At 36.6% G+C, this 13,228-nt stretch overlaps 1 protein-coding gene across 12 annotated transcripts in view; it reads left to right on the top strand.

Annotated features, from left to right (window-relative positions):
- AKAP6 (A-kinase anchoring protein 6) overlaps positions 1 to 13,228 on the top strand; it is a 294,771-nt gene that overhangs the window by 209,573 nt on the left and 71,970 nt on the right. For all 12 annotated transcript variants that reach the window (XM_080592636.1, XM_080592641.1, XM_080592637.1 and 9 more), the window contains one exon: positions 2,771 to 2,891. In XM_080592636.1, the coding sequence (XP_080448762.1) occupies positions 2,771 to 2,891 (121 nt within the window). The remainder of the gene's footprint in view (positions 1 to 2,770; positions 2,892 to 13,228) is intronic.

Here is a 13,228-nt window from a genome sequence, read left to right as displayed (position 1 = left end):
TTAACCAACAAAACCTGTATTAAGGCAGCTGTAGTTTCCTGCCCTTTAACTAACATTATAGCCTTCTCGTTGTTAATGTTTGGGTACTTTTAATGGAGAATTTTCTTTTCCCCAGTAACTAACTTTTTTTTTTTTTTTTTTTTTTGGCAACGAGTGGATTTGGATAATCTACCAAAATTAGATGTTTTCTGTAGTTCTTGCATCTGCAACACAGACCCAGTATTTCAGAAGTTATGCTTTCCTTGATTCTGCCTGTGGCAATATGAAAAAGATCTGCTAAGCTCAGAAAAAAAAAAAAGACTCTCAATATAAAAGAAATATCCAATATACCACAGAAATACTGACAGGTACATTTTAATCTTTACCTGTCACTGATCCTACATTTGCTGGATTTTCTGAATATCTTTTTAACACCTTAATAACATAGCTTTTTCCAAATAATAATTTAATAGTAATCAGTATTTTTCATTTATATGTAAGGTATTCATTTTAAAAACAAAGCATTTTTTAAAAAACATCAGAGTTATTTCAGAACTTTTAAGAACATAGCAAATTACAAAAAAATATTGATGATGCTTTTTATGCTGACGTCACTGTCTTTAAGCTCAGGAAAATAACTGCCATAAACAGTTTGCTTAAAAATGGTCTCAGTTAACTTTATTTTAATATCCCCCCTCAAAAAAAAAAAAAAAAAAAGGAAAAGAAATGAAAGAGGCACAGGATCTAAAATATGGGGAAAAAAATAAATCTCTGTTACGTCCTGCATCCCTTCTTGGACTTTTTCCAATTAATACTGTTTCTCTCACTCTTTATTTTGGGTTGAGATGCTTTTTAGAACATTAGCTAGAAATCAAACTGTCCAGCTGTTTCCTAGTGCTTATTTGGGTTTTGTAAAGGTCAGGGAAAAGTGCCTTTGTGTGTCTTTAAAGGATCAATTCATTCTCTTACACCAATAAATGGACGAATTTGGACTGTAACCAAGATGTGGTTCTATAGATACAAAGCAGGTGTTTGGATCCAGCATGTGTTCTGCACATTACAGTGAAATCCCAGTCCACTTCCTGGCGCAGTCTCCAAAGGCATCCCATCCCATTCTGGCAGCAGAAGGCTATGAACATTGGATGTAGGATTTGATTCAGTCAGCTTCATATCTTAATTCAAATATTTCACTGCTGAGTGAAAACTGACCAAGTCCAACTGAATCAGTACTAATTTACATGAGATGAAATCAAGCCTCTTATATCATAAAACATATGTTTTAATAACTGCTTGTCGGTTTTACGACGCTGGGTAATACTTGGATAGAACAGAAGGGGAATAAAAGAGCCCTAGATACTGAAGATACTGACGATACAGCGTGGTTGTACTGTTTTCAGAGGAAGGAAGATTCACTATCACTGCAAATATAGTATTCGAAATGGAGTTTAGTTTCATTTTAGTTTCAAAATGATATCTGAGCCAAATGGCTCCTGAAAGAGTAGTAAAAGTACACAAAGTACAGTGGATTAAACTGAGAGTTACTTCAGAAGCAGGAATCAACACTTGTACACTATACAAGACTTCCTTTGTTGTCAACTCCTTGAAAATTATACCATAGAAGGCAAATGGCTTTTCTTTCTTCCTTCTCCTTTCTTTCTTTCTTTCTTTCTGACAGTTCTACTTGTCACAACTTTATATATAAGCTTTCAAAATTACCATGCACATGGTACTCTAGTTAATAACAACTGAAACTGCAGTAGTATTGATAACACTAAAAACATGTTTAGTTCATTGTTTCTCTGTTGAAATACTGCTGGTTTTTTTAATGGTGTTGCTAAAGATGCAGAAAGCTAGAAAAGTTTTTAATAATTGGAGAAATTAGCTTTAGTGGAACATGTACTATTGTTTGATCAATATGGGGCTTTTTTATATTACTGACAAGGCTTTTGTTAGTTCCAGTTTTGGAGGTTTGAAGATCCCTTTTCAAGGGGTATTTTTTTGACGAATGTGCAGTTTTTAGTATGTACCTTCTGTCTTGTACCATGGTATTTTAGAAGAAGCTATGCCTTACTTATTCACTGGGCTTTCAATAGAGAATCACATTAATCCTTTTAAGCTCCTTATTCTAATGATTTATTTTGTTGAAAACCGTAGTGATCCTCCTTTGAATTTTAATGATTGCTGGCTATTCAAGGATTCATTGTTTTGACTTCCTGTCCTTACCTTTGTTTCTTACATGTCTGTAGGGAACACCTGTCTAATACTGTATCTGGCCTTAGTTCTCACTGGCTTACCATATTCACTCAAGCCTATCTTAAGGCGTTAAGTTGAAATGCTAGCTACTCATCCATGAAAATAAATGTAGGATATTTACAGAGATAGGCAGATAGACAGCAGAGGGATAGCTGAATGGATTGAGTCATTTTTCTATGAAAATAATATTTTTATATGAATTATATCAAGATGGTTGCAAAGTTTGCTCAATATAAAGTCAGCACTTTAAAAACCATTAATCAACATTATCTATGGGGGATTTCTATTTCAGAAATTTTGAAGCAAATGCAGTATGCCAACAGTTGTCAGGATTTGGCATCAGCTGCTGAATTTAGGTCATGGCACTGGCTTAAATTGGATTTCAGTTTTCATTTTCCTCCACTCTGTATAAATACAGAATGTCTCTTTAGAAATATAACTAGGAACATCATGAGTTTTCAAGAATATATTATTCTAATACAAGATTTTAACAACTACACCGTATTTATGCATAATACATTTTGTTCCTTATCTACAGCCTTTTGGACTTTGATTCAGAATACCAGGAGCTCTGGGATTGGCTGATTGACATGGAATCCATTGTGATGGACAGCCATGACCTGATGATGTCAGAGGAGCAGCAGCAGCATCTTTACAAGGTTAGCGCTACCGTTACTGCCTTTACCTAGCTATAGAAGATCTGATTAGCTTGACAAGTCTTTCTCTCACAGGATATCGCTGCGTTCATTGTATGTATCATGGTGTCTATTAGAATTCCCTTCCCTGTCCCCAACCTCATTTCCATCCCCTGTGCGCTGACAGGCTGCACCGACATCATAATTGCAAGAAAGTTCCCTTTATCACATTCTATTTGGTGTAATTCTATAGAAGGACAAAGATTTGTCTTCAAGATGAATAGAAATAAATGAAACTGCATTAATAAATAGACTGAAACAAAATGAAGGAAAAAAATGAAATGGTAGCATTTAACAAAATGTGTTTTGATTGGAGCTTTCAGCTGGATTTTTATCCACCTTTCAGACCTCTTCTGGGAAGAAAGAAATTTGCCTTGATTTTGGTTTGCTGCTGCCAGAATGCAGGACTTTTCCAATTTAATTTTATTAGTTATGCATAAAGCAGACATTGTCATGTTAAGTCATCACACTTGTGATTTCAGCAAAATGATTTTGGACTTGCATATTGATTAGAGAGTCTTCATGTATCTACAAAAGATGTGTATATACACACACACACACACAGAGTCACACATGCAGATTATTATATTTATCATGGTAGCGTTAGCCCAGAAGCTTTGTCAATTCTTCTAGAGTACTTTTAGGAAGTTGCCCAAAATGCATAGATTTGATCTAAAACCATTTCAGGCTTCGCTGTGTGTCTGAGAAGCTATAGTCCATGGGAATGAGGGGCAGTGGGGAAAAGAAAGGAGGGCTTTTGACAGAAATATCAGGCTGCAGTAAATCTTCCTCATTTAGGCAATTTTTATTGGAGTAATTCTGACAGTTGTCATCCTTGAATTGCTTTGAGCATATGGCATATTTCAAAGAGCAGATTGTGAATCATAAAAAATAAAATTAATAACTAACCACAGAATCAGCAACAGTATAATGACAAGAAACAACTACCCTCTAGCTTTTTTTTATTTCTTATCGAATAAATGGTACATTCAAGGTCAAATAGAAGTTGTTTTCTTTCTTCTATGATTGCACAATTTGATAATTTATTAAATATAATTTAGTTTTTCTTGCTTTGGCATCCTATTTTCTTGATGTCCGTCTTGCATTTTATTCTAATTTTAGTCCCTTTATTTAAAATACCTGGTGAAAAAGCATTGCCAAACAAGTTAAAATATGTTTAGGAATGGAAATATGGTTCAGGTCTGAACTATTTTAGGCTGCAAGTAAGTTTAATTCTGTAATCTCTATTTCTTGATTTGTCAATCATTTCTTATTTTCACTAATGTATTTTTTCTAACTTTCTAAATACTTAATCAGATTAGTCACACATTAACAGTCCTGGCCCTGTCTAGGCTTAGAAATAAGCAATATCAGAATTGGGTAAAAAGTTTCTTGCAAGTCTAAAACAGTGTGTTTTGGTAGTGCCTGTCTGTATATGACCAGCTTGTACCATGCCTAATCTAGCTACTAGTTTTAGTCCTACATAAATAAATAAATAAGAATCAATAAACATAAATCAAAGTTTAAGAAAAAAATCCACCCATCAATATGAGAAGCAACAGGGCATAAGCAGCCAGCCCAAGTATACTGGGTGCTATTTAGGATACTTCCCTTTCTGATATCCAAATGTAGCCATTAACAATAATTATAGATGGTCAGGCATAGTGAGAATAATAAAAGAGGGCAGTAATTTATGACTTAGTTGGCAGTAGAGTAGGGTGGCAAAATGAGGAATACTGTTTATCCAAACTGGGAAGTAACGGTCTCTCATTATTACCAAATTCTGTCTTACGATGTGTGTGACGCTTCTGAAAGCAGAAAGTTTATGTCAAAGGGACTGTGTGTTTGCTCTACAGTTTCCACAGTGATGGCATCTGCTAATTAATAGAGCCCCCATCTCAAAAGTACTGACAACTGCAAAACCACTTGTAGAAGGGTAGAAACAGACTGCTTACCCTCTCACAGTGAATATTCTGAGTATACCTTTCCAGTGAAAGCAGCAAGCAAATCGCTAGGGACAGAAGGAAAGACTTAAGCAACTAGAAATGTGCAGTTTGGTTAAGAGATGGCTAAGGTGTGTCCATAAACCAGGATGAGTATTTGCAGGTAATATAAAAGGCTTGAAAGAATAGCATTAAGATCTGTTAGCCTTTCAATGGAAAAAAAATTAAAAACCTCCTAAAGAACTGTTGAAAGCCCCATAATTTCAGACGTTTAAAAGTAGACAAAAGAAAACATTAGCAAATATGATTGAGGGAACAATTCTACACTAGAAAAAGAGAGGTCAGATGAATCAGTAGGTCTTTATCATCCTTAATTTCAGAGACTCAAGTAAAAGAATGAATCATGCCCTCAGAAACAGTTTATATATATATATATATATATTTTACAGTATCCCAGTATCTTGTGTAATCAGTAGTGACACCCTTTTTATTTGGAGGGTTTCGTACAGAGTGGTGGATGGTCTAGTGCTCACAGCAATGGGACACCAGCACTGCTTACACTTCACCGTGAACACGGCCTTTCTACTCTGTAGGGAAAGAAATCTGTGAAGAGAAATTCAAGCAGCTATTATTATCAGAATACCTCAAAGATGTGGGGTGTTATGAAAACATAGGTCTTGCTTTAGTCATTCTTTATCAGCTACAGCTTCAAACACGAACCTGTTAATTGCACTCTCTGCATTTTGGTGGATTCTCCTAAACCCACAGATCCCTCTTCTCAGTTATTGAGCTGACAAGTAATTGCACCTCTGAGCCAGCTCAGCAAGCCGTCTCTGCCAGGGAACCTGCTGTGGTATCACTATTATCAACAGTAATCACTGCCCCTAAGGAGTCTATGAATGGAAGGAGCAATGATAAAACAGGTAAATCGGAAGGGAAAAGCATACATTAAAGCAGCATAACATAATATATAAATGCTAAAATTGCATATGGGAAAATAAAATGTATTTTCATGGTTAGACTATTTTCCCAGTACTCTATTTTCAGATTTAATATAGATTTAAGTCAACTCTCAACTTAATTTTGTTTTGTGATATTCCAGGAGCTTCATGGTTTTTTATTAGGATCCTTATTAACTCTCTTTAACTATGTTGTATTTTGCCCTTAATATAAGAGGAGTAGCACAGCCATTTTTTTTTTAAATTCTGAATATGTATGCTGACTTTCCCTAGATTTCCGAGATTTTAGTGCAAAGACTTGCAAAAATAGAAAACTATTCTTCCTTCGTTTTCCTCCCTGTGCTCCCCTGCAGCCCTAAATGATTTCAGCTTTACACTCTTAAACTAGCTAATGGTTTTGAAAATCAACTGGTGTTTGATGGGATGGCAGTCACGGAATGCACAACTTGCAGTTTATTTGTCCTCTGATGCTCTATCTACTAACTAAGAAAAAACTGAAAGGAGCATTCCCCCCCCCCCCCCCCCCCCCCCTTTTTTTTTGGACTCTCACTTCTTTGTACTGTGGTAATAGCTCAGTTTAATGCCAAATGTATCATGTTTATTTCATTTTAATCTACTGCATGTGAGCCTGATCTCATAAGCTCTGAGTACACAGAACTTGCATTGACTTCAGCTGTATTCATGTGCCGTTTCTGGAGGATCAAACCCAAAGAATTTAAACTCCGCTAATTAGCCCTTTAGTGGGAACTTGAGTAATTCTGTACCTTGAACGTTCGAAAATGAAGCAAGTCGGTATTTACTGGAAATGTGGACATTAGAAATGAGTATACTAGGCAGAAACGTTAATGATAATTCTTTCCATTTCCCTCAGAAGATTAATTGCAAAACTTAATTGTGTTAGATTAAAACCCCATTCAAATAAGTAGAGCATGATTGTTCAGACTGTTAGCATGTTTGGAATAAAATTAACTAAACATTTTAAAATATCAAATAAAAGAAATTGTATTTTCCTGTTTGGTTACAAGTGATGTATGTTGTTTTTAATACGAACTGCTTAAGCCGTAAGTCTTGAACTAATAACTTCTCAGATAGATGGAAAACCCCCCTACTTCCGTAGCAGCGCAGAGATTTTGGAGAAATGCAGTTGACGCGGCTTTAGGACAGGTTAACTACGAAACCATTTCATCAGCAGGAGGCGGCTCCCGGTATTAAATCCCATCACAACGCACCTCAAAAGAGAAGGATACCTTTCAAAAAAAAAAAGTGGAGGGAAAAACGTCCGGCAGCAGTTTTGGTCTCCCTCCTGGAGGCTGTCGCCCTCGCGAAGGTGCAGCGCCTTCCCTCCTCTGGGTGTGCTGCTGCTCCATCGTGCCGCTCCCTGGCGCGGCGGGCTGCGGCCCCGAGTGGATCAAACAAACCGTGGTGAAAGTTTCCCTCATTTGCATCACTTCTAGACAGCCCTGTCGTACTCTTTGCTGACAGGAAATCACTGTCTTTGTCACCTTTTTTCAGTGATCTCCTTTTGGCAGAGATCGGCCATGTGACCAGGATTAATCACAACAACAGCTCTGGCTCCGAACTCAATGACATGTTTTCCTCAGCACTTCAATAATGGTGTAGAGGAGTCAGTAGGAAATGACTACATTAATTTCGGAGTGAAAAGATAATTAACACTTAAGGACTAGTGCTATAACCTATGGAGCTATTATTCAAATTAAAACTAATTTATTAAAAACTTGTGAAAAAAACCTGTCCTTTAAAGCAACTGTTAAAATCATCTTGCAAGAGTCCCCGAGTTTAACGAGAGGAATGAACTATATTTAACGCAGGAATATAAATACTGAGAAACTTCACCATTTGAAACTGGAGGCTGAAGTATGTAAAGTGCTTACTTAGATGATATGAATAGGATACTGGCAAACAAAAGCAGCAGTGTGCTCCTAGAATGCTGTGCTTAAAGGAGTTTCCTTGGCAACAGAAATGCAGTTCCAAAAGTAGACAGAAGTTTCCTCAGAAAACATACTATTAATAACAACCTTCCGGAACAACTTGGAACAATTTGACTACTTGGCAATAATAATGCCAAGTGTTCTGCAAATTAATCTAACACATAACACTTACATGTTTCTCTTGCCCGTAATTCTCCTGAACCGGAGGACCGAGTTCTCTTCAGGCGGAGGATACAAATGTGCGAAGCAGTTCCAAATGCCGCTGAAATAGAAAGAGGGCTCAGACGGCAGCAGCCTAGAAGGATCAATTAATGTGCTTCGTATCATTTTAACTTGTAAAACAGATTAGTTTAATTGGATTACTTTGTTCCATTTAAAACAAGTCCTGCGTACCTACTGAAGCCGCATTGTAGTTCAGTCTTTATTTCAAGCAGATTTTCCATATAAAGAAAACTTATTAAAAGATTAACAGCCTGAAGAGTGATATATTTGGACAATATGCTTAGGGGATTGGTTATAAACGAGAAAACGTGAAGATTTTTGCTCCTACGATGCGTATTCTGCACGGTCCGTACTGCCTTCTGTCTGTCCAGTGATCAGTCAGTGCCGGCACCGAGCTGCTAAAGCAGTCGGGGGAGAAGATGGTGATCGTCACTTTGGAGGAAGCTCTCAGCACACGGCAGGATTAAGCCCCTTGTAGCTAGTAACCACAAATCTGCTACGCATGCACTATTTTTAGATATGTCATCATTTCTGTATGAGCCAAGAGAATAAACTAATTTCGGATTTGCCTTGCCAATAAGAATCATTAGAATTCCACTAAAGGCCATAAGTTTACTAGACAGGAAAGGTAGACTGTGCTACTGCCTCGACTTTTCCTGAAATCTTGGATCTAAAGGTTAAAAGTAATCAATATCTCATTGTGCAGCCTGATAATAAGTAATAACCGTGATGTTAAAATCAGATAACACTTAGGTGTGTTGACCCATTTGGGAAGGGTTTTTTTAATTGCAATCAGAATAGTCATTATAGTTTGCTAATAAACTTTTTGGCTAGCTTGCAAAAATTGCCATCTTTTTGAAATATGACTTTAATACTATTAACCAATTATGCCCCAAATTATTACCCAATGTGAAAGCTTTTATTTTATCTGATGAAACATATGTAATTATTTTTTAAATTAATAGAGAAAGATAATTCTGCTAAATAATATCAATGAAGATAGTAGCAATAGTAAATTACAGTACTTACTTATGTCTTCATATATGGATTGATACTTGCCTCAGTAGAAGCTGTTCATGGTAGTAAGGTTTTAACTGTCATGCTGAATAAAATAACTGAGCTAAGTTTTGCAGAAAACTCAGAGGTCAGTTACTGTTCTTGAAGTTCAGTAATCTCCATGTACTCGGCTGGATTTTTTTTTCAACAGATTGAGAGCCTCTGCAACGTTCCACGCTAGGTAGGAAAATGGACTGTTTTGTATGAGAGGTCTCAAAAATATCTGACACCCCATGCAGCAATAAAAGTCTGACTGTTATTAGGGCATCAACTAAAGGATCTGACACAGCAAAGCTTCCTGGTCTGTTATTGCAGGGAGTGATGAAATTGGTTAACTTTTTCTGCGCAAGTATTTTCACTTCAGTTGCACTGGAGAACAGAGTGAAAACTCCTTTGTGACACATACTATAACAACCAGTTTATTTTTCAGTGGTCCATATGTTTAACTTTGTAATATGGTTAAATTCCTTGTTACCTCTGGTGAATTCTATATTTTAAAAAGCCGCATATAAAATTATTGTTGGCAGAAAGTCATCTTTAAAGCAGATAAACGTTAAGCTTTAATGTCTTGTATAATTACAATAGGAAACGCTGATGACCATGTCTAGAGAATTACAAAGTAAGCTTAGAGAATGGGTAAAGAAAGAATATAAAAATATTTTTACATTTTCTTGGTTGCTTCCATAATATGTTTCAAGTGTAAACATGCATTTTTAAAGATAGCGTTATAATTTCTACTGAGAAGACTGCCTATATTTCTAAAAGAAGTGGCTTCATGCATTTCACAAGAGTAAGAGGGTTTCTCCCATTTCTTCCCAGCATGACATTGAAGATGAACTTCACATTGTAGCAAAGCAGTATTTACTGAGCTTGTAGCAAAAGCCAGCACAGCTTTTGGGAGATTAAAGCAGTGTGTCTAGAATGAAAGAGGCATTCGACTTCAAACAAAAGTAAATGTGTACCACATAGCTGTCATCACCATTCCTTACTACAGCTGCAAAATGTGGACAATTTACAGTCATCACGTCAAGCATCTTAGTCAACTCCACATGCTCTGTCTTTGTGCCCTTGGTGGTATAAAATGGTAGGATAAGGTCCCAAGCACTGAGACCTTAAAGCTTTGTCAAATACTCAGCAGTGAAGCAATGGTCTGGCACACTCAGCTATGGTGGTTTGAGTGCATATGTCCAGCAGTAAATTGCCCCAAACCATTTTCTGTTCAACAAGAATTTTAGGTTTTTTTTAAAAAAAGGGGGGGGGGGGCAATATCACCTTAATTCACCCAATGGGTGATGAAAATTACCACCTTCAATGCTTTCTATATTCTAGGACTGCATAGCATCCAAACAAGTTAGAAAGGGCTCAAGATTAGTGTCAGATATACTAAATTATTATTGACCTAATCTTTGGATCGAGAATCCCTAATAAATGATATTACCCTTGTGCTGTTATACTTGCAGTCAAACACTGGGCACAACAGTACTGGTGCTGCAATGTTCTTCCATCCCCTGAACAGAATGAAGAGGCCATATGGTGTCCCAAAACATGCGTGTGTTCTGATTTACATGTTCTTAGCACGACCTCTCAAAAATTTATCATTTGGTTTAAAGGAGTTTAGGTTATCTGTATTTTCTTGTTTCCTGACACAGTGGATCACATGCAGACCACATGTAAGTCCTAAGAGCTGCCTGCTCTGAGGCTAGTATTTCATCAATTATCGTAAGGTTTAGGATTCTAGGGACGTATTTTCAAAGTTGAACATTGAAATTGGCTTGTTTGGCTTTAATAAAGTCAATATGAGTCAGCTGACTAAAAAAATCTTGTACAGTCATTTTGGAATTTGCACTCACAATTCACTCATAAAATCTCATATACAATAATGCCAAATAAGGAAGAACAGCCCTCTGTGTAGAAATTTGAAGAAGACAGGACTGATTTCTCTTTATCGCACTGTATCCCAGAGCCTTTTGTCCACAGCCATTGTTCTGGGTTGCAAAACCATATATTACCAATTAAAATTGGTAGTATTTAAATAAATTAAAATAAATTAAGTATGTAACATAGAAATAGCTCAATCAGATCAGAGAACAGTGAATCTTACTTGATTCTCCACACACTGTCGTTTCATGAGGTTGTCCAGCAATCCTGACCCCCATCAGCTTAGAGAAGTCCATAGAGCATGCTGTCTTGAGCTGTTCCACAGCCTGAGCCCCACACTGTGAAGAGCCATCTTCTGTGTGGTGCACGTGCAAGTGTCTGTCCTAAAGCTACCTTCTACTAGTCTACTTTGATGCCCTATAGTATTTTTTATTGGAAAATATAGCAAATAATGTATTGAAGTAAGACAGAAATAGGACAGTGACAACATAATTTTTGACTGTGTATGTGAACAAGTTTGTGGTTTTTGTAGCAGGCTGGTGGATTGGGATTTTTTAGTGGGATCCAGATAAAAAACTTACTAGTGCCTTAGATGACAGCAAACACCTATGGGGCAAAAGTATTACCCTATTTCTCATGTTACTTGCCAAATTTTAATTTGTTTTCCTATATTTTCACATCATTCCACAGGAGAAAATATATCAATGTTTTCTAAACTCATAGAAATTAGGTGTTTTATCCATGATATTTTGCTTCAGAAACATAATAACAGGACATACTATTTTATTTCCCAATTACTATTCCTCAGTATACCTCATAAATAATTGATATTGTAATGTTTCTTATTAAAAATAAACAAAACCCAAATGAACACAGAAAACCTTGTTACCAGGTTTTCTAGATGAAACCTAAATTCACTAAATCTCAATAAACTTGCAGTTGCATTACATTCAATGCATACATAGCAAAATCATAAAAAATAAGTTACAGTGAAGTATACCAGTTTACAATCTCCCAAATTTTTATTTGTATTTTTTACTTTTAGAAATACTTTTATAAGATATGCGTTCTTTAAATGCAATATATACAAATATAAAATATTTATATTTAGTTGTATAAGTGTGTAACCATTTTACAAACTTAAGTTTAGGTGATTGTTTTGCTATGTGAGTATACATTTTAATACATTTTACTAAAATAGCTCCAGTATTTTGTGCTAAATTCTCCTCCTAACAAGGTAAAATAAGCAATTTCATAAATAATTTCATTCACAGTTGTTGCAGTCGTAGTTGCATCAGGTCCAATGGGGTCCTGGGGTAGGTTCCAGCCAGCTCCTGTGGCCAGTGGGAAATGCCTGTGGCTCTTCCTAACCATTCGTGGGTGCTGATATTTTAGCATTGCAGAAAACATGGTTGCTATAGGATTGCAGTAATCACGAACTGTAAATATTAAGTTTGTTTCTATGGAGAGGTGCTTTTGGGGGAAGACAGCAGTTGCACCCTTCAGTCGTCATTGTTGCAGCATAATCGGTGCCATTGCAGATTTGCAGAACATACTCCAGCTGTGTCACAGAGCAGACCAGCAACACATGTTGCTGCAGGGAAAACTATGGGCCAGTTATAGTTTGAACAGTGATGCGCTGGGAGAAGGGGTCATCTGTGAAGACTAATTTAGACTACTAAGAGAGCTAAGTAGACCAGTCTATAAGAAATAGAGGCTTCTCCAAGGGGTGATTCAGGGCAGAAGCTTAAGTTAAGCACTTTGAAATAGTTTCAGAAGAAACCTTTTCTCTCTTATCTCTCCACTGATTGTATAAAAGGGTTATGAAGATCAGCCTCTCTCAGCATTACCTCTCACTGACTTTCTCAGTTATCATGAAAAGAGTTTTTTTTAGTACCATTGTGTCATGTCTATGCAATATTCCAGTTTGAAACCCTGCTGTGATGCATCCAGAATTTGACAGACGTTACGCTGCCGTTTGATCATCTCTGCTTTACCAATTGATTTTGCTTAGAAATGGGAGATGATGGATAAAGAATTTCTGTTAGAGTTTTTCAGGTGGTAACTCTCTAAAGGTGAGCATTTGTCTTTTTGAGTGAGGTATTGAGACTGACATACATGTTTTTTTGCTGGCCATCATCAAGGAGGACTGTGTGTCTGCTAGGGAAGTGGAAGAACAGTAATTGCCAAGACCTCTTAGATTCTTAGCATGTGTGGAGAGATCAAATTAACACCATCAGCTGTGAGAAGTAGTTTGTCCCATGATCCCACTTTGCTGTTTTAGAAAGTTAATC

This window comes from Anser brachyrhynchus (genome assembly GCF_964034855.1).
Source record: "Anser brachyrhynchus genome assembly, chromosome: 5".
In the NCBI taxonomy this organism is placed as follows: Eukaryota; Metazoa; Chordata; class Aves; order Anseriformes; family Anatidae; genus Anser; species Anser brachyrhynchus.
This window is presented reverse-complemented; position numbering and strand designations above follow the sequence as displayed.